The following is a 22264-nucleotide window of genomic DNA, read 5'->3' on the forward strand; positions in this document are numbered from 1 at the left end:
TGCTTCGTGTATTTCTGACTCTTTTACTTGTACTGTCTGCGTATGCGACGTTGTCACATTTTCTAAAGCAGATTTGCGTACTCTTTTATCGTATTCCTGTTTTTTTTTTTTTATCGTATCGTTTTGTCGGCTTATGTGAGCTTAACTAAACATAGAACATTACTAGCCAAATCAATTGTGTGTTTTTTACTATTTAGATAAATATAGAGATTTTTTAAATTGTAACACACTGCAGTTTATCGTGTCAGATATACAGCGTGTAATGATCTCAATATTATACTTTTATGAATCTGTACGATAAAATACAAATAGTGTCCATCCACAACGCAATATGCTAATGTCATATTCATTGTATTTATTGCATTACACAGGACATAAAAACATATATATATATATATGTATATCTAACAACGATGTATCATATGAGGATTAAGTACCATAACTGACCACAAGTTCTGGAATGTTACAGCAAGCATAAGCTTGTTGTCAGACTCAGTATGCGGCTCATAATTGTCCAAGAGTAATAGCCTACGTTTACAAGTAATGATCGAGTATATATGTATATGCATATATAAGTATAAAAAAAAAATATTGGTAATGTAGCAATGGTAATGGCGCAAAAACTCTGCTGGGAGAAGAATATGAGCAAATGCATAGAGCGCAAGCGCATTAATGTCAACCCGGGTAATTCAAGTAGCTGTTTCTGTTGCACTTATTCTTAACAAAACCACAATAGATGTAACTGCAAGTCGAAACTTGAGACTGGGTTATTTTCCGCACCCGACATCAATGACCGAATAAGAGTCACTTTTTAAAATGTACCCAAGTTTTAAGGACCAGATGAGACGTATGTGCTGATTTTAAACAATTAAATTATTGTATAGTTAACTGAAAGTGTGGGAATATAATTAAGAAGAGGTTGGGTGAACAACAGTAATGGATTTTCGGGGTGAGTGTAGGGTCAGTTAGACGTTGTAGCAATTACTGAAAGCTGAATTACAAGTTTAAACTGTGGTTACTGTTACTGCTAATAGCTAAAAAGCAATAATGAGTCTAATATCGTAACTAAATTCAAAGGAGTGCCTCCACATGGCTGTTATTATAAGAGAGTGAACGCTAATGATAAATGATAACATTACGATAATGGCTACATAATGATATTGATATTTTTTATATGAGTCCTCTTTAATATATTTTCATGGTGATAACGCAAAAGTTGGGTTGATAAGAATGACTAATGTTCACGGAACTTTATCATACTTTTCATGCTCATTTTTTTATACTTAATATACGTCTGGAAAATTCTAAGCATGAAGATATATATAGATATAAAGAAATGATGTTTATAATTCTTAGACTTGCGATTCGCACGTGTATTGATAGTAATATCACGTACCATGCCTTCGTCGATAGATCCGTCCTCCTCAAAGTAACAATCGTCCATCTCTTCCGGTGGCAACTCACTAGATGCTTCCGGTGACTCCTTAAAATTTTTACAGTCTTTCCAATCCATTTTTACTATCGACTGACGAATTAAAAAATATATATTTTTTTTCTAAATAATTAAAGACTCCGCTTATTTCACTAATCACATATCGATTCAATCGATAATTTATCAACACCACATTTTAAATTTTTCCCTCCCATCATCTGTCACTTTTTCTATTTAGTCATCAAGTTGATTTAACAATCGCCCACATAAAATTTTTGAGTCATAGGAATTTCAACAAGCAAGAACTTGACATCAATTGAATGTCAAGACAACATATATTGTTTAAAATATACTTAATTATTAATTTTGGCACAAATAAAAAAATTTAAAATATATGTATAATAAATCACAATCACTACCACTTATAATATTATTATTCAAATGAATTGAAATGTCACTTAAAGAACACAATTGATTATTTAAATATGAATACCAATTAAATTTATAAATTGTATTTATTGTAAATAAATGTAAAATAATTAGTGGCGATATAGCAGCGCGTAAACGAGAGGGAACGTGATGTTAGCGCGCGTGCGGATAAGCTCTATTGCAGCTGCTGCAACTGCGGGCGAACTGGGAATGCTGGAAGTAGTAGTATGGAGGATGGCTCGAGGTACTGGTCGGAGTAGCCGGCCGGAAAGCGACGGCTGCTTCGCGTATATAGCCCGGCTTGCTATGGCTATGGTACAACACGCAGTCAGAGTGTGGAGAGAGTGGATCGCGTCACGCAGAGAGCGACAAAGACCGCGGAAATACTATGTTAGAGAGTGGAGTAAGAGAACCAACTGAGTTAAAAGCATTCGAGGCCTAAATAAGAACAAGGGAGACAGAAACAGCGGGGGCGTGCAAGTGTTGCTTCTCTCTTTAATTTTGGCTTCTCACTTTTTTTTCAACTTTTTATCCTTCTCACGCAACTTACCAACCATACCAGAGTTGTTTAGTCTTTCGTTCCAACATAACTTGTCTTTTTTTTATTTTTGTTCCCCACTCTAAAAAGTTTCTGCTCCTACCACTCGCTGACAGTTACCGGGTTCAGGGACGATCCTTCCAGACTCGATTCGGGGAGTTCTGACGTAAGGATTCCCCGCTAGTTTATAGTATACTATTGTATATATAGATGCACTAAGGGGAATCCTGAGAGCTGATGCGGGGGTGAAGGGTAAAAATTATTCCCCATGGATACTGATCGATGGTGCTGATGGATTAGCACGGAATAATGAGTCAAAATGAACCAAGCGAAAACACAATATGTTGTACAAACATAATCCTTAAAAAATTAATATTTTTTTCTCTTTTTTAAAGTCTTTATTTGTTGATAATCATCCAAGTATTAAAATTAATGAGTTCAAATTATTTGGAGTTTGCATGAACGCTTGGAGCAATTAACATTTTATTTGTATGTCAGAAATAAAAAATAAAATATATTTATTCGAAAGGGTGAATATTTCGTTACAAATAGAAATAATAAATATATTCCGACTTGGTATGTGTATTTTGATAAGTTAACCCGAATGAGTTATGAGTAAATTAAGTGAGCAAGTATGAGTCAAGAATAGTAAAAAAAAAAAAAAAAAAAAAAAGAGGATAACAAGCGCTGTAAAGGGTTAGTAAACGGCGCCGAGAATATTTCGGGTTCATGGATGGCTGCCTCTAATGAAATACTGGGTGATACATCCCTGATTCTTTCTCTCTTTCTCGCTTTATCTGTCACTGGCTCTCTTGTCGAGCTTCAGTAGCAAGGGGGTCTGATGGAAGACCGGGATGAGAAAGTACTATGCTACAGGATTCAGGGGTAGGATTTGATGCAATACAAGGACAGAAGAAAGGGAAATGGTATGGATGTATAGTAGAGCATGAGAGAGAAGAGAAAGAGATGGTGCATACAATGGTTGCCCTTGGCAACCAACGCGGCTTATGCTTCGTCCAACACACTCAGAATATGCTACAGCGTGTATTTGTTACGACTGATGTGTGACTGTACATGAACCACCAGCAGACTAGTCTACACATACACATACATATATAACAGTTATATATCACAACATCACACACATCCTTTTACTCTACTGTAAACGTGGATATACGTATTCATACCTCCACACAATTACGGAGATTTATATGCGTGGGTGAGTTAATTGATTTTCCTTTTGTTGAACGAGGGCGATGTCCCTGGTCGATCGGTCCACGGAAAATACATTATCAGTCTGAAGAGGATATTTTAAACCACATAAAGGGAATAGAAATTAAATGTAAAAAAAACGCATATTGCAAAATTAATATCTGTAATTTAATATTACAACTTAGTAGCTAGATTTGTCGGACGACTAGGTAACTAGTTCACAGAGTTTATCGGGCCGGAAGTGAGTGGCTAGTTTCGAAAGATTGCGCAGTGATCGTAGGAACTCTATATCATACTTCAAATGATTGAGCAGAAAAATTTAATACCTCTATCTTTTACTGGCCAACAATAATTTTTCAATACATTAGTATAAATTTTTAAAATATTGTTTATGCGGAGTATGAACATTTATACTACGTCTTGATAACATCATTTTGATACAAATAATTTTGTGAAATACTTTTTCAAAATTTCTTTTTGAAGATTTTACGCGTTACAGAATGAAATTTATGGATTATTTGAAAGTTATCATAAAAGATTATATTCTTTAGCTGACTGTATTATTGGTATTATTCTACAGAATTTATTATAATTTATGAAGTTACTAATCACGATATATATCTATATAGTCATATATAATTGATACATAAGGATATGAAAATTCAAATTTAACGGTGAAAATTTCCAGTCAACGAATGAAAAATCAATTTGGAAATAATTGTAATAATATAATAACTCTGGATAACGTTGGCTTGTCAAGAGTAACATTGTCCGCCCCGAAAAATAATAGTCGTGACTCATGACATAAATAATTCATTTTTTATACACATAATCAATAGGAGGTTCAGAATAAAAATATACCCAATTTTTGAGCAGGAAAAAAACCAACATATACTTTTAATAAACGGTCCAAGTTACGCTGGTTGGGCTAAAGTTAGATTGACGACAATAGTTATTTTTAAGGTACATAAGCCAGAATAAATTTAAAATAGTTTGTATTTAAAAAATAATATTTTTAATCAATTTATATAAAATTTTCATGTTTAGTTAAACTTAAAATAGAAACATATGTTCTATTAAATTATATCTAGCTAGACAGAATTCATTAATTGACAAAAACTTAATTATTTTAGACAGTCTTTAAAAAATTAATAACATAAAATCATATGATATTACTTCCTCTATGAGTCATCCACGACTATAAAACGTCGTAGCTTCGGGAAAATTGTGCTGACTAAATTCTCGAATTATGGCTTCGTATACATATTACTCAACCCTAAAAGGTTAAGCCTATATGTATAGATTATTGACCACGAAGTAGAGCTTAAGCTAATACGCGATTTGCCAATCAAGAGAACTCTGCACCATAATCTAGGATACTTGAAAGTATGTAAGCGAATTCTTAGAGGTATCTTTCATTCAAACAACCAATTCAATAGTATTATATTATATTTGGCTTGATCTTTCTCTTCCTTTCTGATTTTTTTAAAAGATCACAATAAAAAAATTAACACTCAAACGGATGTTCACGATTGTCATCAGGTCATCACTCTGTATTATTAATGGAAGGGTTATAATATTACAATATCATATATGTTAAAATTTTGAATCACCTTATCCTCTTAAAAGATATTAATGAAGTTATTGTTATTATTTTATGCACATCAACTTCCGTTGATCACGTTAATAAAGTTTATAGCCACAATAGAAACTAATTAATTAAAAAAAAAAAATGTGAGTATTCCTTCGTATATAATTAGGCCATTAATTTGAATGAATAATATAGTCGTAATTATGAGATAACACAATTAATGAGATCGTCAAAAAAGATAATATAATAATTATATACATATTATATACAGGATGATTCAAATATTATTCTGTCTTAAAATTTTATAATAATATATAACTAGAACGTCATCGAAAATGTCACGTTGATGACGCGATGAGAAAACAGCTTGCTTAAAGAGTGTCAAGGGGATGATTTATCATTTGGACTAACGGGTATCTTGGCCCTGTCATGCTACAATCACGTTTACGTGTCGTAACGAACGTATACTGTGTACACGTTAAGTAAAATGTGGGTGGGCGTAATACAACGAACCTATTTTATGCCCTATAGAAAGACTATAATATAATGTTTGTAATATACCCCACGCTTTTCTATCTTGTTATTTTGTTATATATATAGGTAACATAACTATAGTATATATACTAGTCAGAAAAGTGTGCAGCAGTTACACTTATTGCATATGATATTAAAAAAATCAAAAAAAGAAATATAATTTTTATTACATGGACAAAAAATAAGCAAATATTTCTATGTGGAAAGTAAACTGATGAAACTAATGGCATCCGATAATTTTTACTTTTAACGTGAGTAAAAAATTATTTTTCCACAAGTAAAATGTGTTATCATATATTAAAAGTTATTTTTAGCGTTTATATCTTTTACTAATGGAATAGGCACTTTTACTTATCCCTGATTCAGAAATTTCATTTGGAATGATTCAATCCATGCTAAAGTGTATATCTATATATAGTCAATTTTGCCAACTTTGAAATGTTTCGAATCGAGTTTGAATTATTTCAAATTAGATTTCTCAATCAGGAATGTCAAAAATAACAAATTATTAGATCTCATCTGCAGTTACAATTTACTTTGTATAATACACTGAGAGAACAATTGATTTGAGCCAAATAAAATTTTTTTCAGGCATATAAATCCCATATTTGAATGGACCCAATCAATACTTATTTGAGACAAAGATATGGTTCATTTGAATGCAATAATGATTTGTTTATAGTTAACAAATCTGTATTTGAATGGTGGCACTGTAGCGCCATTTGTTAGCTACAAACAAATATATATTTAAATGAAATAAATGATTTTGTTCAGTCAAATAAATCTATTTCTTTGGCTCAAATAAATTGTTCTCTCAGTTTATAAACACCCGTCAAAAAAAAAATCGTTCCAAAAAGATTCCATGAAAGTAAGAGATGTAGAACTTCTAAATTTGAGACAGATTGGAACTTTAAGCTGAAATATTTTCAAACTTTTAGGGTTTTAATAGTAAAAAATATAGTTGATTAGAATATTGTTTATATAGTTGATTTAGAACTTTATGTAGACGAATTTTGAGTCAAATGAGAATGTTTTGAAATTATAATTCTGAAGACTTATATTTACTACTTTTTTTCTTTCCCTTCTTTTGAACGAGAGGAAAATTCGTTAAAAGTCGTTTACGTTTTAAGTTCTAAATCAGTCTTATTTTTAATATTCAAATCCTAAAAATTAAAAAAAAAGTTCAACTTAAATTTCGAAGTGTCTTTAATTTAGAAGTTCTACACGTCGAACCTTTTTGAAATTATTCGGGAACAAATTTTTTTTTATACTTAGTATTTTGAGTTTCATATTTAGTAATTTTTAAAAAAATTTAGCTTTTGTATTTGTTCTTGTAGTAGAATTTTCATAAAATTTTGCCATAAGGTATCCTAACTACTTGACTAAATTTAAAAAATAAAACGTTGGTTCAAAAACTTATACATAGATTCTAATGAAATTAAAGAACTTATTTTTGGAGTAAATATTTCAATCAAGTTTACAAATGAGCAAAATTGGTTTATTAGTATAGAAATGATGGCCATTTAGGTACTCGACAATAATGAAAAATTCTACTTCCATGGCTTTCTCTCCAGTAAGTTGCTCTACTCTAAAATGACTTAAATTAAGAGCTGTTATTGAGAAATCTGTTTCTATTTCGTCTGCCGGATGGTCTTTTTAAATTTACCATAAGCAAATTTAAAAATATATACATATTAAAATGTTTTCATTGTTCAATGTACAACGTCTACATAGTTAAGGCTTCAATGTGTCATGTTTTTTGAGTTATTTTATTGTAAGTAAAGAGAAAGTTGTATTGGTCTTTTAAGTTGAACATTACAGCTAATCGCAAATAAATAAATAAATAAATATATGTATATACAGACTATGTAACGCAAAATGAATAGAGATAAAAAAGGATATTATTCTACTCGTTCAAACTAATGCGTTACTTCACCTATGAGGTCATCGCAAGTCATCTTGACCTCGAAACTTCATTGTACATAGTTGTAAAACGTTTATGAGAACTAAGCGCCCAGGTTTAAAAGTGAAGATTTGCATCTTTGCGAACGGCGCAAAGACTCTGAGTTAGTAATATTACCGACAATTTATACTAAGAAAAGCTTGTACATATATATACGTATATCTAACAACTAAAACTGTTAGCTAAGATGGTAAATAAAAATAAAATTCCATAAGAAATTTCACATAGTTTGAGTTCATGGAATAACCTGAGCGATGTCCTCTTCTTTATCTCTCCCTATGTGGTCATATTTTGTTTATGAGAGGTTTCAACTTTTCTCTCTATCACGTTCAAGTCGATGAACGGTACTATCCTTGTTACACTTGCACAGTAAATGGAAACTTTATCCACGTTTTTCTCTTAAACAAATTAATATTTTTAAAAAATAGAAACGTAGATTGCTGGATTATAGAGTAATGTATCGAGTCTCGTTCTTAATTTTGTATTAGAGGATTTGTTGTAGAGAAAAACTTGGACAAAATTTACTACAGACTCTCCGTTTGCGTTATTCGTCGGACAGTACGTTTGTCGGCTTGGCAACCACTATAGATATACTCCAACTACAGAGTACCGACAAAACATATTGCCCACCGAGAGCAACAGTTCCCAATTCACTTTGTCGTAGACAATGATCGGACAACAGCGAAACAGCGAGATAAAAAGTGTATGTATAAGAATAAACATAACAGGGATGGTTGTTGGATAAAGACGAGCGAGTAAAATAAGAAAAATGAGTTTAGTTTGCTCACGACAAGGATCAAACAATGGTTATCGTTTAAAATAAAATAAAAAAAAACATGTCCGATGCAAATTTAATGGAAATATCCAAGTATATGAATAATTCTCTGAATAAATTTATGTAGTATTTTATTTTTTTTTATGTTTCTATGTACTTTCCTAAAATCAAATAGAGTATTATAACAGAGTCACAGTGCATATTCAATATATTTCTCAGCTATAAGTATATTACTAGGAATTTAAGAAATTTTATCACTAAGTTCACTATAGAACCAATAAAAGTCACTGTTTACTTACTAATGAAACAAAATTGTTCATCAAACTGGTGAAATTCACTGATGGTAATAATAGTAAAAAATCCACTGTTGATAGTAATGAGTAAGGACGGCTATTTATCCACTAAATCGTTGAATTATAAGTACAATAGCATCTCATTTGGTTATTTGTGAGAGTTATAATTATTTTTGTCAATGACTAATAATTGCATTGATAGACTATTATAATAAATTATAATATTTTTGAATGATTTGTAAAAACAAATTAATAACCACAAAATATTTTAGTGAATAAAGAATTATTGAGACATTCTTCAAGTATAAATTAAAAATAGTTAATGAATCAATTGAAAATGGTCAAGATGTTTATAATAACATAGATTTGGGAGCACATGGTAAGTATATTTTTATGCAGATAAAAATTGAAATAATGTTCACGAATTCAATAGTAAAAAATTAAGTCATTATGTACACGAAGAAAAAAAAACAACTATTGCTGGGCGTAACACTAATCCAGTCAATCAGCGTATTTGGACGAACGATTAAGTATATAGTAAAACGATGTTTAATTGTACACATAGTTATGACATTAACTGAATTCATGTTCTACAGAGCAATGGTCCCTTTTTTTCTTATTTTTCTCGGCGTAAGTCAGCTAAATTTTTACTAATTAATGGTTCAAAATATTAATATGTCAGTGAGAAATTCAGCTATTGGCGAATTAGTGAATTTTCACTGACGTTTTTACTGTCAAATATGTTTTAATTAGTGAAAATTCAACAAATTTATTTTCAGAGAGTACATCAGAGAGGCTACGCTACAGCCCGGTATTAAGATCGGTGTTAAATTTAACCCTAAAGGCGGTATTAAAATAACACCGGTAGTAATATTAAAATGTTTCCCGGTGTTAAGCGATGTTAGAAAAAAGGTAGTTTTATTTCTGAAGTATCAGAAGTCGAATTATATTTAAAATACAAAAAAAAAAAAAATCAAAAAAGTTTTTTTGTTTCAAAAATTAATGATACGACAGATTTACCAATTTATGGAGAAATTCAGAGAAGAAATATCGATAATAATATGTTAGTGTGATTGTATAAAATTTGGGGAATCAAATTTTATAATTCAAGTCTCTTTGCAAATTAAATCAGCGAGAGAAGTAAAATATAATTACATGTCACTGATTAATTTATCATCTCTAAGTCAGTTAGTTTCTTATGAAAACTATCAGAGTTAAAATAAAAATAATTATTAAGTTGTTCCTAAATATTTAATTTGATAAGTGATCAAAAATTTATGCAGTTTGTTCAGTTTATTAAAAGTGGCATTGCTTATTTTATAGATAATAAAATTGTTTTTATCTTAATTAACGATAATTTTATAATTCCAACGAAATAATATAATGATTATTGCTATTGTTTTTTTTCTGTTTTGTAAATTCTAAAACACTTACACTCACACTCTCATACTCCGATTGGTGTCAATTTACTCTGTATGTACACCGATCAGATAGCATCACCGCCAAGTCGCACCGCTACACAATGGTGTCAGTTCATTTAAACACCGTTTTTTTTACAGTGTGTGCATTATATAAAAGATGCAATATAAATAAATAGTCGTCATGCATTTTATTAATTACTCGAAGTAATTTTCAGAGTTGGTGATAATACAGTTGATTGGTTTTAACCGACTATTAAACAGTCGATGTTAGTTGTTTATTAGATTAATACCGCTCATTGAGGATAATTAGAAGGCATACCGCTTCTGGCGCCGGGTTGCTTGAGCTGTGAGAGTAAGTCGGATCTTGTTTCTATCTACCCGTTGCTGTAATAAAGTAAAGATATAAATAAAAATAAAAATATAGAGTAACGGAGAGACAATAATATACCACGCACGATTGAAACGAATTGCTCTTGCCGGAAAACGAAATTGCGAAAGCAGCTCGCCCGCGATCACTATCTCGTGTAATGAATTATCTTTTTGCCTGCACGTGGCGCGAACAGTGAAAGATATTATACTACATATAGAATACACTATTCGTGTTATATTTTATTAACAATAATACTATTTCCGTGGTTGAGAATATAACACACTATAATTCTCCCTCTCATGAACTTCCAACCGAGTAAATTGACTATCGCTCGTTTTAGGTTAATGACGCGAAGTATATACCGATATCGTTACTGATGGAGTTGAAAGGAAATAAATGAACACCATTTAGAGTTCAATGACATACAATGTGGTACTGTACGGTTTCATACATATATAAATCAAAGGTTTATTCGCTACTATTCACAATAATAACTTTTTAAAGAAATATCTTTAAATTATTATAATAAAATATACAAAATATTCATACGTGAAGAAGATAAAATTTTTTTAAGTTTCTAATGCAAGTCACGAGGTACCGCAAAGAAAAAAATAAAATATATGTGTGGTTGCACGATTTTGCGGTAAGAATGCGGCAAAATATTCATGATGAGAAGAGTGAAGGAACTTGAATAACTCACAGAAAAATGAAACGAAAAGTGTAAAGCAAAAAAATTAAAAATTAAATGAAAAATAGATAGTAGAGTTTTTTGATAAGAAAAAAAAAGGAACAAGCATACACAAATTGCAGTTATTCGTGAAAAAGGTATGCTAGTTCTTTAGTTTTACTTCTTTATTTCTTTGAACTTTTTTTTTTTTACTTTTCTTACATTTTTTATTATTGTTATTATTCTCACTCTTTTGGCATTCACCGCAAACTCCCAACGCGGCCAAATTTCGTCCAGGCAAAATCATCACGAGTACTGTTCTCTGTATTTGGCCTGAGGCACTATGAAGATTGCCCTCGTTCTGCTCTCACTTTTTACTCGTTTTTCACATCTACTTCTGTTATATTTTTATCTACCTCTAACTTGCCACATTATTTTTTACCACTTTATTCTACAGTATTCTTTTTTTTTTTTTACTTGAAGATCAGTTTACTACATTTTTTTTCTTTAAGAAAATTTGTACTCAATAAAATAACTTTATCAATTTTTCTATAAAAAGATTTTTTTTTTCTGAGCTGGGCACTATTTTTTATTTCCAGCGAAACAGGATTTCTAAGTTATCGACAGCAGTAAACTATTTTTTAACAGAAAAAGTTACCAAATTAAAACAAAATGGTCATTCAAAAAACAAAAACTAAAATAATAATAAATAACAAGTGCAGGCATTTCAAAGGATTTCCAATGGACACTGAATATGTATCCTAAAAGGAACCATATAAGGCGAAACACCCGCGGTTCGCCACAACACAGAAGCAAGAGCAAAACAACAGTGGATTTAGTCGGTCTATCGCCTTTTTTCCTCGTTTACCTTTTGCTCCGTTTCTCGTCGCTTCTGTGAATAATCCTAAGTTACGCCGTGCGGGCTCGTGGGCGCCTCGGCGCCGGATTTAGACTTTGAACTTAAATAAAGCCGCCAAGACAAAAACAAGAGCGAACCCTCAAGTATTTTTGTTTTATTTAAAACCAACAAAAAAGATTTAAGTAGTAAAGTACTGAGAGTACTTTTGATTTATAAAATACGATAAAAAATAATGTAACAAAAAAAAAAACAATTTTACAAACAAATTCGTTTTTCTAAGTAGCAAAATCGCCTAAATCCATATTTTTGAGAAAATTACTTTTTTTTTTACTTTTCTGTAAGCGATTGTTGTAATACATATGTTCCATGATTGCAAATGCATGAAAATCGCATATCACAAAAAAAAAAAAATAAATAAATAATAAAAAATGTAATGGAACCGATTCTTGTAAAAATTAAAACAAAAAATATTCTTTCTTCAACATATGAAATTAGGCCATCTTCTACTCGGAACGATAATATGTACTGTTTTTTCTTACCGTGTGTGAAAAATGCAGAAATAATGATTTAGAACTTTTCGTTGGACCTTTGATGGTAATTTGAAAATTTTCACATCCAGATACAATTTGCGGCTTAACGTTGGATCTAACTAGTTTATATCCATCTTCAGATTGTTTTTTCTTTCTAAATGAACCACACAGCATTGTTGGGTAAATTATTTGTTATAAATTGTTAATTCACATTCAATGTATTTTTTTGACACATGCTAAAGAATAATTCCCAATGCTGTTCATATATTAAGTTTGTCGCGTTCTCGTTCAGAATACAGAAATAAAAACGAAATGGGTCGGGAGACAGTGTTTAAAAATAATCTTCACGGCGACTTGAATTCATTGGATTGCGACACGTTTCGCTTGAGTTGTTCGAACTCCAGGTCGTTTCACAAACGGGATATACTATCAGTTCTTTATTTCTCTTTATCTCGCGGTTTTTCTTGTCGTTCTCTTGCTCGACTTCTTTCTACTCTTTTACTTTTCCTATGAGCGACCACCTTGGCGCCAGTCGCGAATTCCTGCACCTGTTTATTTTAATCTTTTTATTTTTCTTCTTTCATTACTTCACTCACTTCAGCCTTTATTTCTGATTATTATTTTTATTTCTCACCAAATAAACTAAATAATTTAAACTTTAAATCTTCACTTGTCTTATACTTTTTCTTATTTATTTTTTTTTTATTTTCGCTGTCTTGAAATTTATAGCGAGAAAATCACCAGTAAATTGAATGTTTCAAGCTTTCGGCACTAAAAAATAAGAGTCTTTTATCACATAGTCAATGTTTTGATCCTCTCACCGACTGCACATTGAGGATACATTTGTATCACTTGAATAATTATTAATCACAAAGGTCTCATTATACCACACTTCCTGTTGATATCTATCACAACAAATATCAATAAACATCACGAATAATTATTGGAGTAACAAAACATTATTCCAATAACTCGACAATCAAAAACGATAAAAAACTGATGTTCTGATTAAATGATTTTCAAATTTTCCATGACCTGTCTTTGACTCTTGACAATCACTGGATTATCGCACAGCAAAGAGTTTCTTCACGGTCTGTTGATGCTTTGAGGACGTAATTCCACACCCTGTCGCGTCAAACGTCCGGTTGACCTTTAACTCAAAGTACTAAATAGTTATTTCGTCCACCTGTCACCAGAATAATACCATTTGACGTAAATTGACAGTTTTGTCAGTATATAAACATACATATAGTATGATTTTAAATTAAGATAATCTTAGACTCGACGCATTGAGTGTCGAGAGTCGACTGAAGGCATAAAACCTCAGTTATAGCGGTCGAAGGAGCCCCACCACGTTGATTTCAACAACACCCGGCAGCCGGCTTTACTTGGCTGGACGACCTGGTCGCGTGCCTCTCGGCACAGATATACAGTGTCTCTCAAAATCTTGCTACCTGCTACTGCATCAAACATCTTCATGCCCAGAACTGTTTTAGACTATACATTGCTTCAGTTGATTACTTTTACTATATATACCGATATAACTTATATTGTAAGCACTAATCACAAACAAAATACTTTTCCAACTTAGATACAGGTGATAATTTATTTGGTGACAAGTAAAAAGTTTTTATACCAATATCGTATTGTATAAAATTTAAAATTGTATATCTTAATAATGACTTTATTTTTACAAAGAAATAAAAATACTCAAATATGTTAATTAACATACCGTTGATCTTCTAAATTACTTGATTGTGTTAATTTAAAACTTGTTTTTTCTTTAAAAAAATCATGCTTTGAGAATGACGGCAACACTTTCTGAGCACTAATGATTTAAAAAATATTATCAGGGCTACAGCATACATATATTTTAATTCCTGCATGTCCTTCGCAATCGCCTTTCTCTGATTGATAATAAGCATAATTTTGTCCTTGGCAATTTTTTTATACTTGTTAGTTACTTTTTTATTACACACGTAACGGTTGTTTGTAATAAGATTAAATAAAATTTTTTTACTTTTAAATTATTACTTTGTAGCAGTTTTTATAATATACATTGAAATGTATGTATAAAAGTAAATTATTAAGTAAACAACCAAAAATTGCTACAAAGAAGTCTAATACTATTGGTGGTAATTGACTCTTTTTTTCTCTTATGTCCGACCGCAAAAATAGTTTTGACTGTTATTGTGTAACTTGAAAAGGTAAAATTAGTAAATAAAAAAAAGTATCGAGAACAGTTGGCCAATTGTTGCGAATATGAGTAATACAATGTTCAGGTAATGGAACTACATTTACATGATAAATGAAAATACCGGAGGGTCGGTAGACTCTATGGGTCTATACCCACTCCCTACAATTGATATAATTCGCATATATTATGTCGAGTTGACTCTGAGTCACCTGCAACACTTTTGATTTAAATCAACAATTCAACTTTACCACGCAACATTTTATTTAATAACAATAATTATTAAATACTTTTTATTAATAGTCTACGGTGATAAATTTTAAATGAACATATGAAACTTTTTAATTTTTTTCAATTAAAGAACATTGCAAACCATTCAAGTTTATAAAGTTATTTGCGAAAGATGACGATTACCAGTAAATATTTATAAAAAAAAAAAAAAAAAAAAAAGGAAGAATGAACAAAAAAATTTCTCGAAAAAATAACAATCATATGGTTAAGAGTACTTGAAATGTGTGTAGTTACTGGTATCAGACACGTGACTTACGATTTTATGTCACTCACGTGCCACTTGGTATAATTTATTGTGATGATCCATCTCATGATCAAAACAGGTCCGGCAACTTTTGAAGTCTAATGAAACTATGTAAACATAACTCAAAACTCAATAGGCTCTTCAATAAAAAATCGATAAAAAGAAATGTATCAATGTAAAAAGTAAAACTATTCATGTTATTTTATAAGGTTAATAAAAATGTAAAGGTAAACGATGTATGGCATGAAGCATAAAATTGAGAATCCCTGTAATGCAGGTTTTACCTGAAGTACACGCATGCGCGGACAAACGACAGATGTTTCCTCATCACCAACTGTTGCTGCTGCGTTTGAACCGAGAAAGATTAGTGCATGGATCTGATTTATCAAAAGAAGAAATGTGAAACCAGTCTTTTCGTTCGTTTAGTTTTTATTTTTCTATTATTCATTTGTTTTCAGATTTCTTGAAAGTAAATCATCTTAGATGAAATTACTTTTTAAAATTGTCCTTTTGAAAATCTGAGTAAATTTTCTGTCATGACTTTGGTTAAGAAGATCATCTTAAAAAGCAATCCGTTGAGTTTATAAAATGTTTCTTAGACAGTATCCCCAACTTTTTAAAAATTTTCAATGGCCTTGCACTTTCATAAATGATCCTGAAGTTAGCAGACAATTAACAATTTTTTGATTTTTTTTTTTTCAACAAATCAATTTGTAGAAAAACAAAACTAAAAATATACACAGATGGGAAATCTAAAAGACTATAGGTTAAATTTTTCAAATATTTCTTTTTTATAATTTATTGTTTTTAAGAAAATCCAAAAATGATTAAACGTCAGCAAACTTCAGTATCATCTTTCATAACCGTATTAAAATTTAATTAGTTGATTAAAAAAAATTTTTAAAGCATTAATTGAAAAAAAAGTCGACATTATTACAATTTTGCCGAGATATAGAATTTAGAAAAAGTACTTGGAGTTGTTATCAATTAAGAGTTTAACGACATTTGTTAAATTTAGTCTATAAAATTTGACATTTCAAATTATAATAATATTCACATGAAGACTTTACTTAAATTCATTCATCTAATCACGTTTACCTCTAAATTAATAACTTTTGTAATGCGACTCTCAAGAGTTAGTCTAAATAAATATTGATGGTTCTTCAAATAACGATATTGCCAATAATATTGATATAATTGAAAATTAATCGAAATGACAGAAAATGAAGTACGTTGTAATTGAAATTTTTGTTAATTAATGACTCGAAAATTTGAAATAATCTAACAATTACAGTATATAAATAAGTTAATTCATAATCATATTTATATTGTTTATTTCCGACATTTCAATTTGAAAATAACTCTAAGATCTTTTTTTTTAATTTCAATAAAAATTTTTAAATGTAGTTATAAATATTAACTACAAATGATTTGAATAATTGTCATAAATGTATAATGCACTAATTAGAATCAGCATTTTCTATGTAAACATCTGTCAAACGAAGTAAAACCATTATGCAAATATAAAAATATTGCTAATTTAAAAAAACTTATCATTGATGTCAATCCTTTAAAAAAATATTATTTATGTATACCAGAATTTTTTAAGGGCAAATTAAATATTAATCTGGAATTATTAAAAATGATACGAGACTAAAGTGAATTGACACACCTGCCCTGAGTATCACAACACTCATTTTAATATCGACATATCGTAATTTCGTATTCCACACGCGAGATTTATCAAATGATTCTTGGTCTCTGGTTGCTTATTGCAAGTTATTAGAACGTGTTCCTACTCAAGGAAACCGGTCACGACGGTTCCAGCTATCACCTGCTCGTCGTAATTCTCCTCATCCTCCTTCAACACCCTAGAACGCATAGGACTATATATATAAATATATATTTCTACCCTTATCATCTTTCTTTATATTTTATTGTTTAACATATATATATACAGTTCTTTGCATCTCGTCATGGATAACTTTTACTAGCAGTTACATATATTTTTATTTTTCAACTCGTTTTCTCTCTGTTCCTTTCAATCTCTAAGTGATTGAATTTTATTTATTTTTTTTTTTTTTCATCTTCCTGTCTCTTCATCTTAACTAAGAGTACTATACAAATCTCAACGCACGAGGGGGAGGCGATTGCTTAACAACGCCAACCACCTGCCTCAAAGAAACACGTGCTTGGCTTGGCCACTAAAGGGCAGCTGCCACCTTTGTATCTCTCTTCCTCTGCTTTCATCTTTTACTTTTAAATCTTTTATACCCTCATTTTATTATAATATATATATAGATATATATATGGATACACTCTCCGAGTATAAATGCAAAAACAGGCGCACAAATATAGCATGCAGCGAGCATACATGGCTTAAAAAGATTCATAATACATCTACAAGTACAATTATTCTCTATGATTTCAATTCAGTCGTTGAATCTAGTGTGGATGTGATAAAATCTCCTAGTCCACTGAGGTAAAAAAAAGATATTTTTGTAAAGTTTACATTAAAAAAGACATTTTTTAAAATTAAAAAAAAATTAAAATTTGCATAATAAGAAGATATTTAGGTTCAGAATAGAATCTTCCGTATTAATGTGGATAGTAAAAATATGTTTTTTCTTAATTTTATTAAAAGTATGGAACTAAAAGTGTTTTGCTACTGAGAACGGAAAGAATACGCCGTGTTAGCTCCGGATTTACTCCGCGTTTACTCCGCGAATTTTTTAGTGTGTACAGATGTCTGGAGAGTTTTAGTAGATCTATAATATCCATACAGATCTAAAATTGGAAATAATTAGATCGATGTTGATCTAATCAGATCTGAATAGATCTGAAATACTTTTTCTCGAATTAATTTAATTTTCATAAAAAAGTAAGGAATAAATATTTATTAACCAAAAAGATTTCTAAAAAGCAAGTACATAATTTTGTCAGTTTTGTATTTACAACATAAATAAAAAAAATTTTAAATACATAATATTTTATGTTATGAAAATAATTTGTATGCACTCCCGCTGTGGGAATTCTACGCATCTACTTCTGTGTTTGACACATATTCTTCAAAGCTACGTACGTTTAATCTTTCATGAGTATCATTCAATCCCTCGTACACATGCTTTCTTATTTACCCTGCGTGCTTACTACAGGTTACGTATGTATGTTAATAAAATTTGAAGTCTGCCATGCCCACTGTAGGCGTCCAACATGTCAGCAATATAAAACTCATACATTTTTATTAAGATCTAAGATAATAATTTTAGATTCAGAATCTTGTGCTGGACTTCAAGATAAGTTTCCTACTTCTAAAGATATATCAGGTAACATAAATATACATACCACTCCCTTTAATTAATTATACTGTATTATGTTCAAGTGGTCGATTTTTCAAAACTAGTATCTATTAATGAAAAAAAAATTATTATTTTTAAATTTTATACAATGCATTTTACTTAAATTTGTTTTATAGCCATTTATTTTAGTTAAATACCGTGAATTAATTTTTTTTTTATTCAAAATTATTACAGCATATATTTTTAAATCTCAAAATAATAATAAATTACTTTTGGTACAAAAAAAAAAAAAGTTCGTAAGCGTCTACACACTTTCATTATAGGCAATAGAAACCAAGGTGGCAGACAGGACGCGTGGCCGATCCTTAAAGATAAGAGCTCTGCCCCTATATTATGATGATAATACTCATCTCATAGAATAGCGACAAGTCAAGAGGATCGTACATATTGATGTTTGAGAATTCAAGACGATACCTATTGCATACGGGAAATTTTGAAAGATTAATGTCACCTGTACGAAGCTTGTTCGAAGAAATCTTGCATTTCTTTAATCATTTGAAGCTAACTTCTGATTTTGGTTGATAAAGAGATATACAAGGGAAGGGCAAGCAAAACGGACTACTCCAAAAATTTTAGTAAAAAAATTTTTTTTTTCAAAATTGTATTTAATCGTCAATTACGACTCTTATAATTATGTATTTTAGTACAATTTTGAGTCTCCAGAAATTTTTTTCTTCTCTGTACACGGAAAGAAAATTATAGCAGCGGTTCCCATAATTTTGTGAAATTTTTTCCTATACCATCATAGGAATTACGACCATAAATTATGGGAGCGGTTCCTATAATTATAGGAATGTTTCCCATAATTATAGGAATAGTTCCTATAATTATGGGAATGATACCCATAACACTATAGGAATGGTTCCTATAATTATAGGAATGGTTCCTATAATTTATAGGAATACTTTCTATAATATTATGGGAATCATTCCTATAATTTATGGGAATGGTTCCTATAATTTATAGGAACTATTCCCATAAATTATAGGAACCATTCCCATAATATTATGGGAATGGTTCCTATAATAGTATGGGAACTATTCCCATAATATTATGGGAATGATTCCCATAATGCAATTGGAATGGTTCCCATACCATTATGGGAACCATTCCTATAATATTATGGGAATGGTTCCCATATTATCATGAAAAAATTAATTTAAAGAAAAGTGTGGTAATCACTTCTACAATACACAGAAATATTATTAAACATAAAAACAAAAATTCAAACATTGAAAAAAAAATCGTATTTGGCAAAAAACATTAAAATTTTCAACAAGAATTTTTTGTCAGCACAAAACATTCAAGAAAATTCAAATTTTGGGAAATTTCTACACTATTGTGCAAAAAAAAAATTTAATGATATTATAGGGATGGTTCCCATAACATTATGGGAATAGTTCCCATAATATTATAGGAATAGTTCCTATACCAATATGGGAACCATTCCCATAATAGTATGGGAATGATTCCCATACCATTGTGGGAATGGTTCCCATAATGATATGGGAATGGTCCCTATAATATTATGGGAATGGTTCCCATAATGGTATGGGAACCATTCCCATATCATTATGGGAACCATTCCCATAATGGTATAGGAATCATTCCCATACTATTATGGGAATGGTTCCCATAATATATGGGAACCATCCCTATAGTAGTATAGGTACTGTTCCCATACCATTATGGGAACCATTCCCATAATGCATAGGAAAACTTCCCATAATTTTCTTTCCGTGTATTTAAATATTATATAAGACTACATTTATCTTCAAATATTTTGATTTTTCGGCATCTTTATTCACTAATAGTAAGTCAAAAGACCTAATAGCCGATCGGGGAGGAGTACCCGATCACTCCAAGTATTTTTATATCTATATTGATAAATATAGATATTATACCCATTATGATCTTCTTTTTAATTTTTCGAGACCTCTTTAATAGATCACGGAAAACCTACTCTTTAGTTCAATTTGATAAAATTTCTCAGTGAGTTTGATAATAAACCCCTAATCGAAGTTGCTAGTACAATAACTTAATAGCTATGATTCGTACAACAGAAAAAACTGGGTACGTTTATTTGGATGTATATGAATCAGACTGATGTACTTTTTTTCGAAGCTATAAAGCATAAGATGACAGTAACTTATAATATTTCCCATTAATATTGGTATAGTATCCCGAGAAGAACGAGTAGCATCAAAGTAAAAGGAAGCAGGTATCAGGTTACTCGAGAGATGATGTGGAGTGAAAGAAATAAGAAAAGAAGACGCCCAAAAGTGTGCAGCTGCCCTTTTATAGGGGCACGTGTACAGCCCTCTCGGGCTTTTTTATTATTTCCACTCCACCTTTCCTTTTTCGTTAAGTTTAAATTCTTTCTATACAAAAATGTTCTTAAGGTTTCTTCTCATTATCTTATAAGTGAGCAAGACATGTGAACTAATCGCACGCGCTACGCAACACACGAATTCAGTAAGATGGGATAATGAGCTAAAACAAAACGAAGACACATTAACAGAGACACTAATTTAATTCTATTGAGTATAGGAGCAGTGTTCTGCATACAAATTAATCTTAATGAACTGCTGCACCCGGCTAAAAATAACTTATAACTTTTAATTTATGCTGCTGATTACTACGATTTTTTACCAAAGTACACATTTGGTAAGATTGCTTTGAGAAATTGAATCTTTCAACAAAAAATTAAATATGATATAGAAATCTAGGTTATTTGGAAACCTAAACATAGTAAATCTATTAATAGTTATAAAATGTATAATTAAGATGCTAAGAATAACTTTATGCAAACACAAATCCGGAGAGGAAATACGAAACCTGCATACTGATTACCGGAAACCAATGAACCCTTGACTTATACTTTGCTTTTATTTATCATATCATCATCTTTAATAGTGTAATTTATTTGGTAGCATTTAAAAACTTTTGCTACATAATTATTACTATGTCAGATTTAATGGAAAGAAAGTTAATGAAGTTTAATAGATAAACAAGTTGAAGTGAAACAATCGGTTATGTATTTATTAATGAATTGATGTTACTTTTACAGGTCATTTACTTAAACAGGATATTTTATGTGTCATCTCCAAAATGTTTTCTCGTTTTTCTATTTTTTCGACCTGCTGATGTAGATTCAATTATAATGTATATCTGATGAGGGCTGTTTCGCGTTTATAAAGTGAAAACACTGATTTTGCATATTGTACTTTTCTTAGACTTTATTTTGATGTCGTTATAAAAAAAAATATTTCTATTATCGTAGAACAGAAGAAAATCGAAATTTATTTACACAATTTCAAAAAGAAAGATTTGCATATTTTGAACTAAACTCAAATTTTGCCGATTAAGAAAATAATTTTAAATTAAATAATTAAATTTATAAACCGAAAATATTTTAAATTGATAATTTTCAATAGCATAACTTCCTGTTATTAATCTAATTGTATTATTTTTGAGATAAAATATGGCCGCTAACTGAAATCTATCACCAGTTATTTGATTTTCGGGTTAAACCTGATTTACACACTGAGAGAAAAGTGCA

General features: G+C 30.4%; 1 protein-coding gene across 4 annotated transcripts in view; it reads right to left on the minus strand.

The window, feature by feature from the left end:
* LOC130663536 (amyloid beta A4 precursor protein-binding family B member 1-interacting protein) overlaps nucleotides 1–22264 on the minus strand; it is a 165014-nt gene that overhangs the window by 55841 nt on the left and 86909 nt on the right. The window contains exon 1 of one of the 4 annotated variants that reach the window (XM_057462803.1): nucleotides 12624–13813. The exons of 2 other annotated variants lie outside the window; for them this stretch is intronic. In XM_057462803.1, the coding sequence (XP_057318786.1) occupies nucleotides 12624–12788 (165 nt within the window). In that variant the 5' untranslated portion in view covers nucleotides 12789–13813. Of the gene's footprint in view, nucleotides 1–1396; nucleotides 1886–12623; nucleotides 13814–22264 lie in introns of those variants that run through there. One more of the 4 variants, XM_057462804.1, reaches the window with a different exon arrangement.

Source organism: Microplitis mediator, chromosome 2, assembly GCF_029852145.1.
Source record: "Microplitis mediator isolate UGA2020A chromosome 2, iyMicMedi2.1, whole genome shotgun sequence".
Classification (NCBI taxonomy): Eukaryota; Metazoa; Arthropoda; class Insecta; order Hymenoptera; family Braconidae; genus Microplitis; species Microplitis mediator.